This window comes from Solea senegalensis, linkage group LG7 (assembly GCF_019176455.1).
Source record: "Solea senegalensis isolate Sse05_10M linkage group LG7, IFAPA_SoseM_1, whole genome shotgun sequence".
Classification (NCBI taxonomy): domain Eukaryota; kingdom Metazoa; phylum Chordata; class Actinopteri; order Pleuronectiformes; family Soleidae; genus Solea; species Solea senegalensis.
In genome coordinates, this window is record NC_058027.1 from 24920929 (window position 1) to 24942642 (window position 21714).

General features: G+C 47.3%; 1 protein-coding gene across 5 annotated transcripts; it reads left to right on the forward strand.

The window, feature by feature from the left end:
* Window positions 1–278: 278 nt before the first annotated feature.
* On the forward strand, window positions 279–21208 carry sema6dl (sema domain, transmembrane domain (TM), and cytoplasmic domain, (semaphorin) 6D, like). 5 transcript variants are annotated; one of them, XM_044029809.1, is made up of 20 exons: window positions 279–476; window positions 7303–7477; window positions 8350–8461; window positions 9024–9084; window positions 9275–9337; window positions 9424–9525; window positions 9727–9817; window positions 10089–10208; window positions 10454–10542; window positions 11168–11385; window positions 11457–11588; window positions 12611–12766; window positions 13470–13643; window positions 14531–14671; window positions 14870–14947; window positions 15083–15141; window positions 15719–15775; window positions 16288–16470; window positions 18089–18330; window positions 18446–21208. In XM_044029809.1, exons 2-20 carry the CDS (start codon window positions 7351–7353, stop codon window positions 19577–19579), a joined length of 3339 nt encoding a protein of 1112 aa, XP_043885744.1. In that variant the 5' UTR covers window positions 279–476; window positions 7303–7350; the 3' UTR covers window positions 19580–21208. The 5 variants fall into 5 exon arrangements, with proteins under 5 accessions (XP_043885744.1, XP_043885746.1, XP_043885747.1 ...); XM_044029810.1 differs by lacking the exon at window positions 279–476 and adding an exon at window positions 1102–1400; XM_044029811.1 differs by lacking the exon at window positions 15719–15775.
* The last annotated feature ends 506 nt before the right edge of the window (window positions 21209–21714 follow it).

Consider the following 21714-nt stretch of genomic DNA (forward strand, 5'->3'; position numbering starts at 1 on the left):
ACCACTCAGCTGAAATGATTCTTTTTTGTTTTACTCGGTGCTCTTGCTGACTTGGAGTTGGGGGATGGGGGTTTGTAACAGAAGGGCAGGCAACACGGGGTCACACAGGAGGAGAGCCGGGGGGAGGGTGTGTGTGTGGAGAGAGAGAGAGAGAGAGAGAGAGAGAGGGGAGAATCGCCTTTTCTTTCTCTGCGGGCTCCAGGGAAGAAAGGAAGGAAGCCACAGCAGAGCAGAGTCCGGACCAAGTGAGGAGAGAGAGGGATGACGGAGGGGCGGGACTGGGAGTGGAGCGCTGCTCATTGGTAGGCTGCGGCTCCCTCTCTGGATGGATTGACTTAGCACGGGTCAAATTACACCGTTCGCCGTGCATTAGTTTGTTTTTCTCTCAGCGAGGAGAAGTTCACTACGACGCGCTCCGTGTACAATTTTTGGATTACGGCGGCGAAGCGGGATACAAAATAACCGATTCCGATGAGGTGAGTTCTTTGCAGCTCCGCGTGGATTTTACTCGAATGCGTTACGCACAGAACACTCGAGGGTGGAGGGGGGGGGAGAAAAAAAACATAGACACGACAGAAGAGTTTTTTTTTGTGTGTGAAACTAAATGGTTTTCTTCTGCTGCGCCGTTTACAGAGCCGCAAGTGCGGACTCTGCGTTCATGTGTACTTGTGCGCCATTCATTCCTGGCAACTGGCAGAGGTTTATTTCATGTGTGCAGCTCGGAGTTCAATCTGTTCACCCCTTCACTTGTGCTGTGAGTGACTTCACGCTCCCATTCAAGCCGCGTACACGCGCGTGTTATTGACGCTCGCACCATTTTTTTTTTACGCACGGACACTTGTATGTAAACATTGTGCGTTTGGGTTGGGTTTAAAAAGTGCCGTGCGTAAATGTGTGAGTGAACCGTCAGTCCCATCATGCACGCGCCTTCCTATGATTTCCAAATCAATGATTGTGTGCGTGGATGAGCATGAGTGAGCGAGGACAGGACAGCGCGTCGTTAATGTTTATGTCTTCTCCCTTTCGGCTCTAAAGTTAACAGTGTTGTGGAAGGGGCTGGTGTGTGTGTGTGTGTGTGAGAGGGAGAGAGGGAGGGGGCTGTGTGGTCGTGGCAGCAGCAGCAGCAGCAGCAGCAGCGCTTTTGAAGATCAGTCATCATCAGAGCGCAGGGGCCCGGGGACGGACACTACAGAGCAGGCGGAATCTCGCAACTGGATAAAACCAAACCAAAAAAAAAACAACAAAAAAAAAAACAGAAAAGTGTTGTCCGGATCCAGATGGAGCAGAGAATTATAATAATAACAGGAATATCACACGCTGGTTGTTTCCCTTTTCATGGATTACCAAAGGAATAACGTGGTTTGGATTGTACTATTCACGAGTGATTTGGGATTCTCAAGGTAGGTGTCCTCAGTGGGGGTTTTTAATTATCGATGTGGAGTAGGCTATTTTTAGGGCACTGTACACTCCCCGGGAGTGGGTTGTGAATAAAGGTTAAACCTGCGCCTTATATTTGTGCCAGTTTTGCAACAGAGATGCATTTCAGGAATAATCCGAGCTGCGCCATTGTAGTCCCGAAACACACCTTTAATTTTCTTTTACACAGAAGTGTCCTTTAACCACTTAAAAGCAGACCATCTGTTCAATTAAAGTGTTTCCCGACATGTCAGCTCCTGAAATTCAACTTGGAAACACAGTAACGTGCACGCACGGTCGGAGGACGGAGCAGCACGCGTTGTTTTTTTAACGATAAAATCGCGGATGGCAACCAGGAGTTTGACTTCGCTGCAAATCGCGTGATGCAATCGGTTTCATGCACGCTCAGATTTCACGATGCTGTCCTTATTTTTGTGCGTAATGAATCGCCAAAGGCGCTCGTAACCTTTTTCTCCTGGAGGCAGAGGAGGGAGCAGCAGCAGCAGCAGCACGGGAAGCCCAACCCTGAGGAGGAGGCAGTTAACACGCAGCAAAAACCCATCACTGTTGTCACTCCACCGCTGTAACCCCCCGCGTCTTTGTTGTCCTTTGTATCGGCTCTACATGTGGACTAAAGGGACCCTGAAAAGATTTAGCACGGATAAAACTTGAATGCCTTTACGCCCCAGTCCGCACAATGCGAGCATTAGAATCCCGGGCTCCTGCGTGGAACTGTGTGCGTAAAAGAGAAGCTGGAAGATGTCCATGGAAAGCGAAGGAAGGCAAAAAATAAAAACAAGAATCATGCTTCGTTAGACTGATAATGACGTGTGCATGTATACATGTATGTTACATGTTCATTTAAGTTCCTTTTATGCAATCCACCAAATTAAACCAACAAGCAAAATGAGATCATATCATTTTTTTAAATAAAATTCCGGCCAAAAAGTGCAAATATGTAGTAAATCCTTCACAATAATAGATTGTGGTGATTTAGTGTACATGTAGACCGATGTTGTACACGTTTACTCTTGATTACAGCTCTTAAACTTGTTTTTTTTTAAGTGTTGTTTATTGATTACATGTATTGGGTTTAGTTTGCACTAAAATACATCAGTGCACCACCGTGCAGATGCAAACTACAGATCAGAGGCAGACCGTTAGCATCTGAGTAAGATTCCGGCGTCATATATTGGCCGCCGGTTGCACTGATATCTAAATATCTAAATATTCGCATCGGCCACAGAAAAAAAAAAAACCCCACATCCGTCGGTCGACCTTCGTCTCAACGCGAAGACCAGATGTGCGTTTGCCAGAAAGCCCCGACAAGCGCGGCGTTCTGTCGGCGGGATTTTCAAAACTTATTAAAACTACATAAACTTGAAATTGGCTGGAAAACCGCAGCAGTCCAGCTGCGGATCAAACAGCAGGACCAGCTCGTTGGCAAGCACAGCTGGCCAGGGGCGTTCCACTCCGCCTCATTGGCCGTGAGGTCAGAACTCTGCGACCAGAACGACCGCCGTTAACCTCCCACTTCAGCCGGCTGTAACCCCGTAACAACCGCCGTTAAACCGCACGGCGTCATCAGTGTTGACCCCTTTACAGCCTTATGGTTCCTCCCTGAACTGCTGCTTCAAATCAGCTTGTGCAGTTCACAAATGCCCGACTGATACACGTTTGACCTTGAGAGCATTTGGAGTCAAGATGTTTGGAGTTTGCTTTGTCCCCTTTGAACCTCCCCCTTTTTTTATGAGCCCCAGAAACAGCTCTCCTGAACAGCCAGGTCCACTGACAGGGAGGGGGGGGTGGTTGTTGGGGTTCCATTGTGTTGACTTACCCAAAAAAAAAGCCCCTTTTGTTTTCTCAGTCACACCTGCACAGCTCAGCCCCTTTGTGTTCCACTACAGCAGAACCACAGCTGAGAGCAGCCTTTCTCCTGTTTCACTCCTCCTCTCCAAGGTAGAGGGGGCAAAAAAAAAAAAAGCCCATTTTAGGGCGCACAGCGCGCTCCTTCTGCCAAATCTGTGAAGCAACAAGTCCAACCAAGCCTCTCTGAAGTGATCCTTTACAGTGGTTGTTATTACCGAAGTGGGAAAAAGGGCGAGTAATCATTTCTGTGCCTGTGCAGCTCTGGCGGCTGCGCTAATCATCAGTCTGACTCACTATCCTGTGCGGCCGCATCGTGATTACTTTCTCAGAGGCTCGGCGGAGAGTTGAGACGACCCCCGTAAAGTGGACGCTTTTGGTTTTGCACGCCATAAAAAATAAATAAATAAAAGAGTGCATTTTTGACGCACATGCAGTGAGTGCAAAGGCCCGAAATAAGCCTGAAACTAAACCCCCGCGCTGTGCTATCTGGTTTCCTGTGCTGTTAGGCTTACAGCTCAGTGTGGTGCAAGATGACAAGTCGAGCTGCCTCAAGCAGCAGCAACCATTGTTCTGCCGGGATAACATCCACCCATTACATTCACACTCGGCTTACGAAACATCACGCACCCCTGTTGTTGGCTGTCTCTTTTATGAGCCTCGATCCCTCACCTGCAGGAGAGGAACACAACAACGCGTCCACTCTGAGCTGCAGAGCAGAGAAGGTTATGGTTGACGTACGCCAGAGAGAGAGAGAGAGAGAGAGAGGGAGGGAGGGGGAAAAAAATGGATGATAATCTGTCAAGTTAAACCCGCAGCTGTAGCTCCTAGAATTTAACACACCATTGGACCCGAGCCAACATCAGCAGGGGAAAGTGTGGGGCCTGTAGGACATTGAGAAGCTCGTAATAACAGAGGTAGAGTGAGGCAAAGGTGAACGAAGAAAGGGGGGGGGAAACTAGAGAAGAAGAGAGGGTGGGTGGGTGGGAGAGAGTGTGCTGTAGAGGTTGCTGCAGAGGTTTGGCAGCGGCGTCGGTGCCGGCCAGGTGTGGAGTGGACGAGTAGGACGGGTTGCATGCGAAGAAGGGCAGTGAGTGGTGTGGATGCCGACAAAGCGCCACGCTCGCCCGCACGCCTCCCCAACGCTCCACCGAGTACCTGGCCCAAATTCGGCGTCGCTTGGGCAAACGCGAGCAAGTCCGCGCCGCACTTAACGCATGTTTGGATGTCATTTACTTCATGTATGAGAAGAATGCCGAATGCTAATGGAGAAACTTGATGTCTCGGCACTGTAAATGAAACTAAAAAGGATTTAGTCCAGAGGAGAAGCAGTGATGCAACATCTCAGACGCCAGCTGTTGTCAAACACCAACGCTCACTAAAGGCTGAATTGCGTTGCGTGACAAGCCTGGCGGTTTTTTTTTTTGTGTGTCCGACGTGTGTGTTCACGCACACAGACACACACACATCAACATTCACATCATGTCACACACACACACACACACACTGGAGGGCAGGAACAAGAGAGTGCAAAGGAATAGTCAATAGAAATCGTGCCGCGCTCGCTCGAGATTGAGAAGTAATTTTAGATCGCTGACCTCCGAGTGTCTTCTGTTCCTGTTTTACACGAGTTTGCGAGGACAGCCCTCGCCTCCGCAGTGTGGGTATTACCATGCAGGGAGATCAGAGCCTGAAGTGTTTAGTGAGGGCAGAATGGCAGGTAAAAAAAAACAAAAAACGTGTGAATGTGTATGAAGAGGCGATACAGAGGAGGACTGTAAACGCAGACCAGCGAGAAAATGATTTACTTGTGAACACTTTGGACTGGAAGCGCTGCCCTGCAGCCTGGATGATATCACTGCAGAATTGAATTGCGAGCTGGGTTTATTTACCTTTCATAGCTTTCACCACTTTTTTTTCTCCCCCCCCATTGTTGTGCGTGTCTGTTCCTGATCGAGCTTTCCTCCTAGAAACTCAGCAATTTATTGCTTCATTCGAGAGCTTCTCAACCAGGTTGTGAAAAAAAAAATAAAATAAGCTGCTCTTTGGTCACTTCTTGTTCAGATTAAGCCGTTGTTTTTCCATTTGTATCCAGATTAGAGAGCGTCTGATGTCTGTTTGCTGCCGATAAGGGAAAGTAATCTTGTGACCCTCTTTTCGTCAAACCTATAATTTAACTATTAAGGGAACTAATTAGGATGGAACCTCTTCTCATGCAGGCCTTGCATTACTCAGTCATAATTATATGGTTCTTTCAGAGGCCCCAGTATCCCACAGAAAACTCAACAGCCGCGATTTCACACAGTGCCGTTCCTTCTCGCCATGGTGACACATTACAACCCCAAAATAGAGTATTTGTGCCAAGAAATGGTAAATTACTGAATTCTTTATATCAGTGTTTAGGGCCTTAAAGACTGTCCGACCACGTCACGCTGGCTAATCCCTGACTTCAGAAGCATGTTTATGGTTCATTTTCATTTTTAAGTTAAAAACACGCGTGTGCTTCCGTGATACGGTGAAGTCCATGGAGGTGCATGTGCCACACTTCCTGTGCGGATCAATCAAAGCACTAATGGCTTGGCAGGCCGGACCCGCAGACAGCACTGGAGCAGGTGTGCTTGGGGGCTAATTGAAAAATTGGTCAATACCACCGTGCGTGTGTGTGTGTGTGTGTGTGGGGGGGTGGGTGGGTGTGGTGCACACGCGCACACACTCTTGTCAGTCTTTGCATTACACCATCTGAAAGAGTGATTATGTGTGTGTGTGTGTATCCCAGGGTGCCCCCGCAGATAATCCATCCCTCTGCCGGGGTGACGTCTCCCGGTAAATTGTTTATATCCGTTCAGGCATTTGCCTGCATGAATAATTTGTTTGGCTTATAAATATTTCAACATACACCGATCATTAACATGCACGTACACAATCAGTCTCGCACACGCGGCCACTCCCACAATCAGTCGTGTATGCACGATCATATACTTTGCATCATCTAAATATCAAACGATAAAAAAAGAGAGGCTAAAACAAACAAGTCTCCCTGCGCGCGCAAAGACGAGTGAATCGCCACAATAGAAGCAGACGAGGCAGCAGCTACGATAACGGCCGACCGAGCACGAATAGAAGTCAGCAAAGGTCAGACGCGCCAGCGACGGCGATGGTTCAAACCAAGACGAACCAACGCGGGCACAGATGCAACCACGTCTCTAACAGGGTGGACTTCCGCTGCATCCAGCATGAACCCAGGAACCCCCACTGGTCACTTGGCTGACCTTCCTCCTGACAGCAGATGCAGGGAGAGGTGGTGGTGGTGGTGGTGGAGGAGGAGGAGGAGGAGAAAAGCCACAGCCACTACAAGCACAAGTCATATCACTCTTTTAATTCAAGGATTATGTCGTCGTCGAAGCACTCAATCCAAGCAGCAGTGTTTTGATGACTTTGAACAAAAGGAAAAGGTAGAAGATGTAGATTACTGCCATGTCACAGTGCGACTGGTCGGGGAAAAGGAAAAAAAAGCAGCAAATCTTCCCTCTGTTAATTAGAGCTGCGACTGACCATTATTTTCTCGATTCATCGATCAATCGTTTGGTCTATAAAATATCAAAAAATGGCGATCAGTGTTCATCAGACCCGGAAATGACGATGTTTTGCCCACAAATCAAATTTTCTTTGTTATCCAGAGCAAAGAAATGAAGGAAATATTCACATTTAAGAAGCTTCAACAGCTGGAAATGTTGGTTCAATCGTGAAACAAATCAGCCGTTTACTGAATGAAAAAATAAAAGAAATACTTGGGTGCAGCCAACACTTAGGAAGAAGAGGAGAGTCAACACTTCACCACTTTAGTGCAGGCATCGAAAAGTGTTATTACCGTGCCTGTACATTTCATTCTGTGTCTGTTGTGCAGAGGCAATAATAAAAGAAGGAAAATCCTGGACTTTTTCTCACTCCCGAGTCGAAACAAACAGCAGCAGGAGAGTCGGGGAAAGTGTGTATATCAAGTGTGTGTGTGTGTGTTTACAGGTAACAACTCCACCGGTGGGAAACAGGAAGTGTTGTCTGTGAGCAGCCATGGGCCAGAGAGCTGTGCTTCTGCTCAGCGAGCTGCTGCTGCTGCTGCTGACGACAGCCACGCGCACTCTCCTCGCAGTCAGCTTCCCCGAGGACACCGTGCCCCTCGATGTCGTCGACGCACACTGTGAGTACACACACACACACACACAGAGGGAAAGACTCCACCGAGACACGGGCGGGGGGGGATCACGATCGCTGCAACAACACGGGACGGGCGGGAAAAAAAAAAGTCCCGACAACTCCGCTTAATACGTCCTCCCGTTGTCATACAAAGCTGACATGTCGTAAAGACAAGTCGGCCATATCAGCAGTGGAGACGCTGGCAACGTCGTATCCACAGTAATAAAACCAATCTGCTGCACGGCCGGTCGAAGCATTTAAGTGGATTTCATTTCCATGTCTGTGATTTATGGAAGGAACACAGAGATGTGCTGACGTCGGCAGCCGTTATCTAATGCAGGGACACAACACGATGACACACGACACACACAGTGGATGTATTTGTACGGAATCATCGCCAGGGCAATAATTCAGCGATTGCACGCCAGTTTTCCTTTATATCAATAACCAAGGTTCAATATATATTGATGAAAAATGATAATTAAGGACTTTAAAACCACATTTGAATGCACCATAGGCTGTTTCTGCCACTAGGGGTCTCTTATCTCATGATCGCCGGTCCTGATGAAGTGACCGATCCGCTTTGTATTCCAGCTTATGTGTAAAGTTGCATTCACAGTTTAACGCATCGCGCAAACACGGCACGTCCTGTCCCGGTTTCAAAGTAAAAGCATGAGCGATTCTCATCCCCCCCGTTGCCATTCTATTTTTATTTTAATAAGGCTTTTACTGTGCATTATTTACACATGTAACAGATATTTTTAATGCAGAAATCTCAGAATCGCAAAACCCAGTCTGACATTTTGACACAATTTGAAACTGGTTTGTGTATCACAAGTGTTTGTGTCTACCGCGGGGTTTCGCTTTGTGTTCCAGTTTCGCGGCGATACCCCGTGTTCAGAGGCCGGCCCTCTGGCAACGAGTCCCAGCATCGCCTCGACTTCCAGCTGATGACCAGGATACAGGACACTTTGTTCATCGCGGGCAGGTAAACCCTCAAGACACAAATCAATTACCCCACACCAATATACTCACTCATTCCATCGCAGGTAAACAGTGGCACAAAAAAAAAAAAAAAGCTCTTAGTGTTATTGGATCTGTGGCTTCTCGGCCTTTTGTCTGATGTATACGGTCAGCATTGATCCAAGAGAGAGGTCTATCATCCCGGCCTGACGCTCTGTAAGGGATTTCTTGGCATCTTTACACGTCCTTCTGGTATTTATGGGCACCGGGATTAATCTGACCGCCGGCGCTAATATTGTCGCAGGAAATCACCGCGGCAATAAACGCGCAGCTCCTGAGCTGCTGTTTTAATCGAGCCCACGTCGCATGTTGTGCCGAAGGTGCTGCAAAAACACAACTGTGTGTGTTTTCTGCTGCAAGAGACAAAAAATAACGCACTTCACAAGCGACAAATAAACACGCACGGCCGTTAAAAACATGCATGTGCTCCCCGTTGAAGACGAATAGAAATCTCAAGACCGTAGAGGACGTAATAAAATGTCGAATGCCGCGTCACTAAGCTGTGTTTTGTTGCCGTCCATTCACAGAGATCAGGTGTACCTCGTCAGCCTGAGAGAGTCCTACAGGAATGAGATCATTCCGTACCGGGTAAGATCTTTTGCCACAAGCTGCTCTCCCTCCCTCTCTCTCCATCCACACACACTGAAAGCGCTCTATAGAAAACACGGAGCCATTCATCACAGAATGGACAGGTTGTAAAAAATGAGGGACTGGAAAGGAGAAGACTGTGTATGTGTGTGTACTTGGCGTCCATAACACTCCGTGTTGACTTTTACAGAAGCTAACGTGGCGATCGGGCCAAGACGACAGACAGATGTGTGCCGTCAAGGGAAAACACAGGGTCCGTATAGATTATTAAAAACATGTCTCCTGAGAGTGTCTCCTGAGAGTGTCTCCTCCTTAAAAATGTGTGTCGTCCACTTTCAGGACGAGTGCCACAACTTCATCAAAGTGCTGGTCCCAAGAAACGACGACCTGGTGTTTATCTGCGGCACCAACGGCTTCAACCCCATGTGCAGATACTACAGGGTCAGTAGTTTTCATGCTTTGATGTGCACAAAGGCGCACTCACAGATAAACGCTGTGCAAATGCCCTGAACGCAACACCGTACGTCTTTGAAACTCATTTGACGGGCCTCGTTTTGATTGATTCTGGTGTTTGTTTTTACGCGGCGTGTCTCGACAGAACCTCCTTTTAACGCGCGATTGTTTTTCTCTTTTCCACTGCAGCTGGATAACCTCGAGTTGGACGGAGAGGAGATCAATGGACTGGCACGGTGCCCGTTTGACTCCAAGCAAACCAACGTTGCCCTCTTCGCTGGTACGGGGTCAAACGTCCACCAACCGACACGCGCCCGCCCGCCCGCACACACACACACACACAGTGAAGTGAAAGTGATGTGCTCCCATTTATGCTCTCATTATCACCTCTGTGTCTTTGCCACAGTAAAACTGTGCCGGCAGCGATAACAACTCAGCCAATTAAGCCTTATAAAAAAGAAAAAGAAAAAGATAAACAGCTAAACACTAAAGAGCGGTGCATCTTTGCTTTTTTTTTTGTGACCGTGTTCCTTGTTGTGTTGTGTTTCCAGAGGGGAAGCTTTATTCCGCCACTGTCGCCGACTTCCAGGCCAGTGATTCTGTCATCTATCGCAGTATGGGCGACGGATCGGCCTTGAGGACGATCAAATACGACTCCAAGTGGCTGAAAGGTAAGCGGAGACTTTCCTGGACGTACGCGCATCAACGTCCACCGTATGTTTGTGCCGAGCTCCGACGGCGATGTGGTCTGTTCTCTCCAAAGCAATCTAGGTCACCCCCAGTCGAATACAGCCTTGTACAAATCCTTGAAATATTCAGCATGCACAGTGTCGGCGGTGACAGTGCAGAAATACACTTCAACTCTCTGCCTCTCTCGCTCTCTCTCCCCCTCTCCATCCCCCGTCTCTCCCTTCAGAACCTCATTTCCTGCATGCGGCGGAGTACGGGAATTATGTGTACTTTTTCTTCCGGGAGATAGCGGTGGAACACAGCAACCTGGGCAAGGTAAGACGAGCGAGTTTTGTTTCGTAAATGCTTTGCATGTTCCGCGCGCGGGGGCTTTACGCGGACAAAAAAAGGAGGCTTACACCTCCCTCGGTGCACAAACTACAAACGTGACCCTGCTAATGTAACGCCATTACACAGCGAGAAGATTTGTCTCTCTGAAACACACACACACACACACACTCTGAGGGCATTAGGCTGTTCCGTGTTTGAAGCCAACACCAGATTTGTCCGCGCCTCGTCCTTCTCTGCTGGTCCAGTAGCCAAAAATCCTCCCATCAGCCACCAGATAATAAATATTTAAAAGCGACTAATGCCGGCGGCATTGAAGGTTTGAATTGGTGAATTATTAAAAGTGTTTTAGCCGACGTTAAACTATATAAGCCTCAGTGACACACATGTGCAAGCAGACGTCAAACATGCGTCCTCGCGGTGCAACATCAGGCCAGTGGAACACATGTGCGGCGGTCTGAGTGTGCGTCTGCTAAGTCATCTGCGCCGAGTCGCACCAGGATGGAGAAATGCATTATTCAAGGCATTTAAAGTGTTTTTTAGCGACGCTCACTCAGCCATCTGTCCTCTCTTAAACCCGCTCCTCCTCCTCCTCCTCCTCCTCCTCGTGTAGGTCGTGTATTCTCGCGTGGCCCGGATCTGTAAGAACGACGTCGGCGGGTCCCAGCGAGTGCTCGAGAAGCACTGGACGTCTTTCGTGAAGGCGAGGCTGAACTGCTCCGTGCCGGGGGAGTCCTTCTTCTACTTCGACGTGCTGCAGTCCATCACGGACATCATCGACATCAACGGGGTTCCCTCGGTGGTGGGCGTGTTTACCACGCAGATGAACAGGTGAGCCGCGGAGGACGGGAAAAAAATAAAAATAAATCAGAAGTCAGACATTGACACGTCTTTCTCCACAGTATCCCGGGGTCAGCGGTGTGCGCCTTCTCCATGGCAGACATTGAGAACGTATTCTTGGGCCGCTTCAAAGAGCAGAAGACTCCCGATTCAGTGTGGACACCGTATCCAGAGGAGAGGCTGCCCAAACCTCGGTACGGATGGAATATTTCTGGTTCCACCTTAAAAAGCACACAAAATCATCATGGAGTGAAAACCCTGTAACCTCGGGGTTTGCACGAGTGCTTGAAATCCTTTGAAGTGCTCGGATTTTGTGTGGTATTTTCAAGGTTTGAAAAGCACTTGAATTTTTGGATAAAGTGCTTGAAAATGCTTGAAATGGCGGCTGTATTATTTATTTTTTTTCCCGGTTTCCGCCGCCCGATGCTCAGTTTGAACTTCAGCAGCTTGTTTTGATCACCGTGTGTCGTAGCTGATAAGATATTTGCATCTAAAAGCACCCAACAACATGGCTTTTGTAATTCTGCTATTACAGAAAACAGTGTAGGTGTTTTTGATCATAACACCGTCTCCTTTAATCTTGCTAAAAACGTCGAGAATGTACGCCTTTATAGAAATATGTATAGTTCATCAAACGCCGGCACGAAAAGTGCTCGAATCTGACCTTGGAAAGTGGCGCGCGAGCACAAATTCAGCTTTTTAAAAAAAACGCGGCGCTTAACTCGACAGCTGTTCATCACCCACGTTCTTCGCTTCCCGTCTTTGAACCGCGCTTTGTTAAAAAGGTCAAACGAAGATGAAATCAACTCTTCCTCGCTGGGTTATTAGCTCTGACCCCGGCGCGCAGTCACCATCTGCCGATGATTTAATAATTAATCCGGCGTAATTAGACGCGTTGCATATTTAACCTGTTTACAGTCAGCACGTACTGTATGTATTGTAGCGCCGTCCTATGTCCAAAACAGCGAGTCCATGAAGCACATTATTAGCCTCGTAAATCATTGATGGAGGATAACTATGCATATGTATATTTTATGTCTCCAGCTGAGGCCTTTTTGTGATCCTAATATGCACCTGCTCCTCCCCCCCCGCTCCCCCTCGTCGCACTTTCAATGCACGTTATTATCACTCCCTGGTGTGTAATCGTATGAGCTGATCTTTGACCTTTCCCTCTCTTTGTCTGTGTGTGTGTGTGTGTGTGTGTTCTTGATCCTAGACCTGGGTCCTGTGCGGGTCATGGTCCAGCTGCGTCCATGAAGAGCTCCATCGACTTCCCGGACAACACCCTGCAGTTTATCAAGTCCCACCCCCTCATGGACTTAGCCGTGCCTTCCATCAGGGACGAACCTTGGTTCACCAAGACACGCGTCAGGTAAGCGGAGCCAGGATTCTGGATTCTGTGTCTGGAACGAGATGTTTCGCCTCGTTTTTGTTTTAGCCGTGCTACATCTTTATGAGGTTACATCCATTGAACACAGGGAACACAGTATGTATGTATGTAGTATTTGAATCACAAAATTAAAAAAAAATAGAATACATTTATAAAATGTATTAGCACATCAACTTGCCAAGTAGAAGCTATTTTTGCCCCGGGTTGTTTTTCATATAATTCCACTATTTTCTGCTTGTAAATTAATTAAGAGAGACGCTAAAAAATATTAATAAAGCGTTGCTCAAACAACAAAGGCAGCGGCAGCCCCGAGACCTTTTTTTTGCTCTCAATATTCAGCGCTACAAAGACCCTCAGGGCTCAGGAGTCACAGGGTGCCCGGGTTCAATATCAAGTGTGTACGCGGTGGTTGAACAATTAACCGTAACGTCTGTGTGTGTGTAATGATTTACCCGCATTTGTCACACATTTATTGAAGCCGTTTTCTTTACGACATCTACCGTAGGCAAACAACAGGGCGGGGACAGGTGAATTCAAAATAGACAGTGTAACCTTTGGTCATTCAAGACAAAAACTCACAGACAGACAATGGACTGCTTTTATTTGATTTCCTTTTATCTTTCACTGCTTTTGAATGAGGTTCAGTTGGGTTATAATAACTGTGTGTGTGTGTGTGTGTGTGTAGGTACAGACTGACGGCGCTGGCCGTGGACAACGAAGCGGGACCCCACAAGAACTACACCGTGGTGTTCATCGGGTCAGAGTCCGGCATCGTCCTCAAGGTTCTGGCCAAGACCAATTCTGCGTCGCTGAGCGATAGCGTGCTCCTGGAGGAGATTGACATCTTCAACAGTGCAAAGTATGACGGTCACATGCAGTTTCTCATCAGCCTCTCTCTGTTCTCTTTTTCTCTCTCTTCCCCGTCTCTCGTCTGGCTGAAGACTCAGCAACTCTGAGGAACGTGAAACTTCCTTCCCCTGACAAGAGATTTCTCCATGTACTTGCACAATAAACGAGCGCTTGGCAAGGCCCCGCCCACATCTGTCCTCGGCGACTCAAAGCTTATGCGCGTTTGTTCACACCTCGTACGTGTCCTGTGTCCATGTATGGTCAGATCTGTCATTCCAGCCGATTAGCATTTAGCGTCGTATTACTAGAATAGGGGTAGTATTGTCCCACTTTTTAGACCCACTTGTGGGGGGGGGCCGGACCTCATTCCCAGAATGTAAACCGTGTCCGCCATCTTTGCTAACAGTTAAGCTAACAGGGCTGAGTGTCACTGGTGGGCAAAGAAAAGAGTGAAGGTATTTCTCGACTCAAGGGAAACTGAGGTTGGGAAGCACAATTTTTCAAAAATACTACAACTATTCTAGTAATACAACGCTAAAATCAATCAAACATTGACATAATATAAAAAAATAACCCAGGATCAGATGACGTTAGCCGAGGAGACGCTCTCTCATCTGTCCAGAGGGCATAATGCGTGTACAGGAGTGTAGCCACATCCTCAAACCACCTTCAAATGTGGATTTTTGTGGATGGATGGATGTGATACCGCGTCTGAACTGGGTCACTGAAATTCGAGAGACAGACACGTTTGTAAAGACTTCTTTCTACCATGGGGTGTGGGGATCACTTACTCAGATTACGACAGCGGGAAACATATGGTAACAAATCTGTCGGCACAAAAAAAAAAGAAAAACTAGTCGCTAGACTTCATCTGCTCCTTCTTTCCTTCCTCCCCAGGTGCCTGTCCAGCCGCGAAGACGACAAGCGCGTGCTGTCGCTGCACGTGGACAAAGACACGCACAGCCTGTACGTGGCCTTTTCAAGCTGCGTCATCCGCATTCCCCTGAGTCGCTGCGAGCGCCACTCCTCCTGCCACAAGTAAGTGACGCGCTTATTGTCAGCGCACACCTTGGGATTTGAAATTGTGCCCCCGGCGCGGTCGGTTATAGGTGTGTGTGATTTTCAGTAAATGTCATAAACTGGGTGATAACAGGCCTCGTGGTTAATGTTCAGTCTGTCACAAATGATTACACCGCGCCCTCCGTAATGATTAAACCTGTGTGTGTGTGTATCCAGGTCCTGCGTTGCATCAAGGGATCCTTATTGTGGTTGGAAACCCCAGGGAGCCTGTGAGAGAATACAGCCTGGTGTTTTGTAAGTCGATGCCGCAATATGACGCGCAGATATTATTACAGATGAGAAAATTGAAGAAATGGTTTATATTAATCTCTGTTTTTGTATGTATCTGTGTTGTTTTTCCTCTGTCTCTCTCTCTCTGTTGTTTCTCAGGACCGGATATGAGCAGGACACTGAATTTGGAAACACCGCCCACCTGGGAGACTGTCACGGTATGAATTCCATTTTCATCCCATACTGCCCATCCTCACAGACATGATGTACAAACACACAGATACAGACACACGCGTACAACAAAACTGAACCTGGTTTTCCTCACACACACCATGAGCCTGTACACTCACACCAGTAACCACTCCAGTAACTTTGCCCCCTACATACTCTTAAGTCTTTATTTGCAATATTAACACACACATCTACATGCAGTACATGGCCACCTGTAACTAACGCTGCCTGCTATCGGCAGAAACATGGACATGTACAATCGAGGGTCATGCTCAGCTGGTGCGAATGATGAGAGATTTTTTCAGATGTGCCGTTGCTGGTTTTTACTTTAAAACAACCACTTCTTTATTTGCACCAACTGAACATGATCCGGGCTGAACCTCAGTATTGATCAGAACCAGAGGGCTTCCAGAGAACCCAGTGTGGAAAAGGACACTGTGTCAGCACGTGCTCCACAGCACGACGTTACGGTTAAAACCACCAGTAAACTGCATTCGTAGTGTCTCTGAGATTTTGACGTTTGAATGCCCATATACTGATTTCTTGTCCTTTTAATTCCTTTAGCGTTTTTGGGCTCTACTTCAGCGCCAGATTACAAATCATTTGGCGACCCTACCTCTGGTTAGTTTGATCTTTTACTCAAATGGTTTCTTTCCTTGAGTTCAGCATTTCCAATCCTTGTCTTTCCACCACTGCCACCATTCATCCTCCTCTTACCAAACACCTCCTGAATGCTAACGTCACCTGGTTCATTTCCATCCTCGTGAATGACAGCTCCTCTGGGCGACATGGGTACTCTATCTCCGCACAGATTCACTTCCTCTCTTTCATTCATCACTTCCTCCTCCCTCATGCATGCCCGAACACCGCCTTCTTGGCTTCCTAACTGTTGGTTACCAGCTCCTCTTCTGAGACTCCCCCCCCCATCCAAACTGTCTCAACAGAAATTCAACTACCTACTCTCATTGGTGTATGAATGTCAAAACACGCGTTGTTTTGACGGACTCAATTATTCTGTATTTGTTTGGACACTAACCTTTAAAAGAAAATGACAAAACCGCCGACTAACTGGTGTGATATCAGTATGTGACCCACGTCTTCACAGTTTGTTAACAATTTGTTTGTCACCACAGACATGGAGTTTTCATCAACGCCAGTCACTGTCCCGCCCAGTGGGCCCATACTCCCCCCACTGTTCATTCCCACTCAAATTCCCAGCTCTGGGCCCGGTCCAGAGCTCTACGGCTCAGGCTTTGTGCTGCAGGACGACCCAGCAACCTCCCATTCTTTAGACTCTATCCCAGGGGGCTCAGAGGGTAAGGCCCAGAGGGAGGCAGCCAGCATGCTGCGTTGAGCCTGATCTGATAGCTCTCAACAACGTGAATCCACACATAGAATAGACTTACAAGACTTTTACTAGCTCACATGGCAGATTTCTGTTTAGTGTTTTTTTTTATATATATATCCATATATACATTATTTATGTTGCTGTGTTAGGGCTGTCACTTTTTCCCAAAGGTCATAGCGGAAGGAATATTACGTGGCGCAGTAACTTGTGTCCATACAATTGAAGAAAAGTAACAGTATTATCTATTATTACTCCATGGTGCTTTTTTAGATGCTTTGGCATTGCGATTATCTGCTCAGGAGAGTGGCTCAGCTTGGTTCTATCCATTTTTGCAGCAAAATAACTTCTTTTTCTAACGGGCATTCCAAATGGATGTCTGCCAGACCACACAGTAACTACTTCAGACGGTCTGATGCACTTGAGCACAGCTTGAGCTTTACCAACAAACTTGAAGAGATATCAACATTTCGGATTAAAAAGTGACAGCCCTATATTACATTACATTACATTACATATGTTTTCATGTTATTATTGCTTTCTTTTAAAGGTCCAGTGTGTATGAATTTGTAACAGCTAATTTAGGCACATGGCTCACTCCTCTCTTTTCCCAAGCACATCAGGGATCTACGGTGGCCTGTGCATACCAGATAGGATGTCATTCTTCTTTGTTTGCATCGTAAACTTCCACGTTAATATTTAAAAAGCTATAATCTGGCTTGTTTGTCTGTTTGGGCTGCTGAGGAAACTTGGTGGCCTCATATAAGAGAGAGACTACAAAAAACAAATGATCAACATTTATACAAACAGACCTATGGGTAATATATTCAATTATCGGCCAGCAAACCTCCTTAAATGTTACACACTGGACCTTTAAGTTGTTTTTTTTCCTGGGCTCTTTCTTTTAAATTATTCATTCACAGTCACTGTTTTAATGTTGTTTCTTTACAAGCTTTCCTTTTCTTTTTTATCTTCCACTTCTGCCAGTATATATACATGTATATTTTAACTGTAGCTACATTAACAATTTACCCTGGCTGGTAGATCATTGACTGGGCCTGCTCTGCACTCTAGATGACTAACTCTTCCAATGTCTGTGGTTACTAACAAACTTAGTAGAGCAGCGGCAACAAATCTCAACACCTGAAAGGCTGCTTGTGTTGACTCTGACCAACTTTCTTCTGGTTAATCACTTGCGCGAAAAGATTGATGTGTCTCTTTTTCTATAAACAACGCACTCCTAACCCCCTTTGTACCTTTGTTAAATGGATGGACAAAATGTCTCTTGGGAATGTGTGGTTGTCAAGGCGACACTTCCAACTCTTCCCTTCTGTACTAACATAGCATTGCTTCTGATGGAAGGCAAATGGATTTGGGTACCTAACATCTTGCCAATTTTCACCATTCTGCTTCTTGAATCTGAGTTTAGATGAATGTGTCCATAGTCATGGGATCAGGCAGAAACAGATGCATGGTTGGGTTTAAACCACACATGCACATTTCTGGTCTTGAATAAGGAAGGGACACTTCACTGAGCTCTTGGACTCTTGGTCACCAGGGGGGTTAATAATGCCTATCATTTTTTATAGGTGTGTGGGACATCCAAGCAGGTGAGACCAACCAGATGGTCCACATGAACATCCTCATCACCTGCGTGTTTGCTGCTTTTCTCATGGGTGCCCTCCTCGCCGGCCTGATTGTTTTCTGCTACCGGGACTCGTTCCTCCGCAAACCGCGGCATGTCCACAAGGATGCCGAGTCCGCACCGTCCTGCTCTGACTCCACCGGAAGCTTTGTCAAGCTCAATGGCCTCTTTGACAGCCCCGTAAAGGTACAGCCATAAAAACGACTCCGGTGCTGCATGAAAGAAAGTCTTGAAAAAGTCTGAGTAGAGGTGAAATTGTGTCTAATCTTGTGTTCTTTTGATTTTATTGTGGCCTTCTTAGGAGTACCAAACCAACATTGATTCGCCCAAGCTATACACCAATCTGTTGAGCAATGGGAAAGACCTGAATACGCCCAATGGTGATACAAAGACCATGATCGTCCGGGAAGGTTGCCAGCCACCTGACCTCGCTGCCCTGCCTACTCCTGAGTCCACCCCCGTACTTCCACAGAAAGGCCTCCAGCCCATCAAAAACCAGTGGGAGAGGGCTCACGGCAAGGCCAGCGGACCGCATAAGGAGTCCAACTCATCGACGACAGCGAAGAGTCCGCAGTTCCTTGCTACCTCTCCTGCTCCTACCAACCCCCACCACCCTCACCTTGCCCTGGGACACTCCCACATTCCGAGTGCAGTTGTCCTCCCGAACGCCACACACGACCACACCAACCTTGAGAATGGAGACGATACACTGCCGCATTCATCCGAAAAGAAGCCGAAGAACCCGGATCCCAGGGGAAGTAGGAAAGAGCAGAAGAGGTCTGTGGATGCCAGAAATACACTAAATGACCTTTTAAAACACCTCAATGACTCTGTGGCCAACCCCAAGGCCATTCTTCAAGAGGGATCAGGGCCCCGCCCAAGGCAACATCTCACCCTGGAGCCCATGGAAGCACTGACCGAGGTGCCCCCACTGGTGCCCAGCCGTGAGGCTTCCCTCTACTCTCCCTCTTCCTCCCTGCCAAGGCACAGCCCCACCAAGAGGGTCGACGTGCCCATGTGCACCACTCCCACCTCACCGACAGGCAGCCTGAGCATGGGGGGCACTCTAGAGAGACAAAGAGGGGGGTACCAACTGCATCGGAGTGCATCTCACCGGCAGTCCTTATCCACCTCACCGAATGGGGTGACCATGGGGGTGTCTCTGACGCGCCAACACAGTATGAACAGAGGTGGCTACATGCCGCCAACCCCGCCCTCCAGACATGACTCTCACGGTGGAGTGATGGGGGCAGGAATGCACTCCGCTCACACGCCGTCCCTATCGCGACAGAGCAGCTACAGTGGGCACGGCTCACTCCCTCGCACGGGGCTCAAACGGACTCCCTCACTAAAGCCCGACGTGCCCCCCAAACCCAATGCTTTCTCACCACAGACTCCACAGATGCGAGTGGTCAATAATAAGTTCAATTACTAAACGAAGAGACCATGGACACTCCTTAGCGAGCTCCTTGACTGTTGAGCTTGGAGTCCCGAGGACTTTAGGAGGGAGCTACGGATGGGGGTAGGGCCTAGTGTGTGTTTGTGTATCAACTTGAGGTGTGTGTTTCCCCTTTAAATGATATGCACAGTCACTCATGTTAAAAAGGGAAAGAAAAATCACACATATGGCCAAAGATACTCCTTGGGGCTTTTTTTTGCTCCCCTCATCTCCATCTCCCTCCGTCGTCACGGTAGCCACAAGATATGAACAGCGAAGCAGTGGCTAATCTGCCACTCCATGTTATGTATCTGGGCTTGGGCGTCGTAGCCTGTGTCCTATGAGGCTCAGGACGCCGGCAGGGACCGCTGTAACGTCCGTGCATGTGGCACTGGGGTCAAAAAATAGAGGAATACTTGAAGTATGGGTGTCATTCGTCACTGCCCTTGAGCACTGTCTTCCCACTAATGTGAACTTAACATAGAGGAGAGGTAGGCCTTGCCTTTGTTAGTAAGGCGGCTGGGGGCAGAGGAGAGGGAAAATCAATGATAATGTGGTTCATGTTGCTTAAGATAGATATGACCACGAACGGCTGAGCCTGGCAGCAAGCGGACAGAGGGAAAGGGCAGATGTGTGCGTTGGTATGTGTGTGTGTGTGTGTGTGTGTGAGAGAGAGAAAAGGCAGCACACATATTAAGCCTTCAGACTATATCCACGCTACTACGTTTTCATTTAAAAAACGGTGTTCTCAGATATAAACGGTGTGCGTTTTAATAGTGAAAAGCAGAACAAGGGTTTTTTTTCTCTTCCGCCCTTTCGCCATCGACAATACGGTGAAACCAAAACTGCGAGTAACTGTTTCAGCCGAGCTTTTCACTCACAGCTGATAAGAACCATTAAGCTTGTGAATGCGATTGACAGCTCAGCTTATAGCAGTTTTCAAGCTAAAATGTAGCCAGCAGTGTTTTTAAACCTTTAAATCTCTTAAACACTGGAGTGGGCGTTGACAACATGAGCAGAACTGATGCGTTTTTGAACCAAAACAGGGTAGTATGGACTAAAAATGTTGCCTCATGCCAGAAAATGCACCTTAAGACAAGTCGAAGACCCAAGTCACTGTCTTTCATTTCAACAATATCATCTCTTTTTTTTTTGTAACTTTATGGGCTTCTTTGAACCCGAGCCTAAACCATATTTTTGCATCACTACATGTGGTGTTTTCTGGTTATCTGGTTAGCCTGAGGTTAAGTTGGTCGTGCTGGATGAATACTAGGACATGGATACTGTAACTCACTGGGAGATTTTACTTAGTACACGTGCTGCTATTGGTTGTAGACATGGTTGTTTTTCCCTCTACCACACTGGGATATTCCCTGGTATGGTTGTGTGCACATCTGCTCGCGTGTGTGTGTACTTGTGTTTGTTACCGCTTTAGGACCTTGTCAGCACCAGTAGTCCTCATGGAGACCAAAAAACCCTAGTCCTAATGAGGCAGAACCTCATCTCTGAGGAACTGGTTTAAGGTTTAAGAATTGAATTGTGGTTACGTTAATGATAGTCGTCATCAACTGGTCATGGTTAGGGTTAGGGGTAACACTTTGTTTAGGTTGTCCAGATGAATGGAAGTGAATGCATAGCTGTACAAACCTGTGTGTGTGTGTGTGTGATGTATTAGAGACAGAGGCCGAGTAATCCAGCTTTCTTTGGCAACTAAACGCACTGTTAGAACTGATACATGAGGGGAAAACAATCTCCTCTCTAAGACTGAAACCTCTCCTAACCTCCACTGCCCCCCTTTTTTTCCAGAAATAATCCCCGTGGTTCAAGAGACTTCTTCTCTTTATGTAGCTGAAGTATTAAGGAACAAAAACAAACGTACGTTTCTCGTCTCATTCTGTCCGTGAACTTTGAACAACGCTTGTTTTTTTTGGTTTTTTTTTGCCTTCACCATGTTTTACTGTTTTATTTAAAGACTTCACCATGCGAGACTAAAGCAGCACCATATGACGTCAACATTTCATTTCAGGGGCACTTCTGCTGTATTAATTAAACTTGTGTGTCCTCCGCGAGACGAAGCGAGACCCATCCTACCGGGGACATTAAACTGACTCTTAAAACTGAAAAAATACATG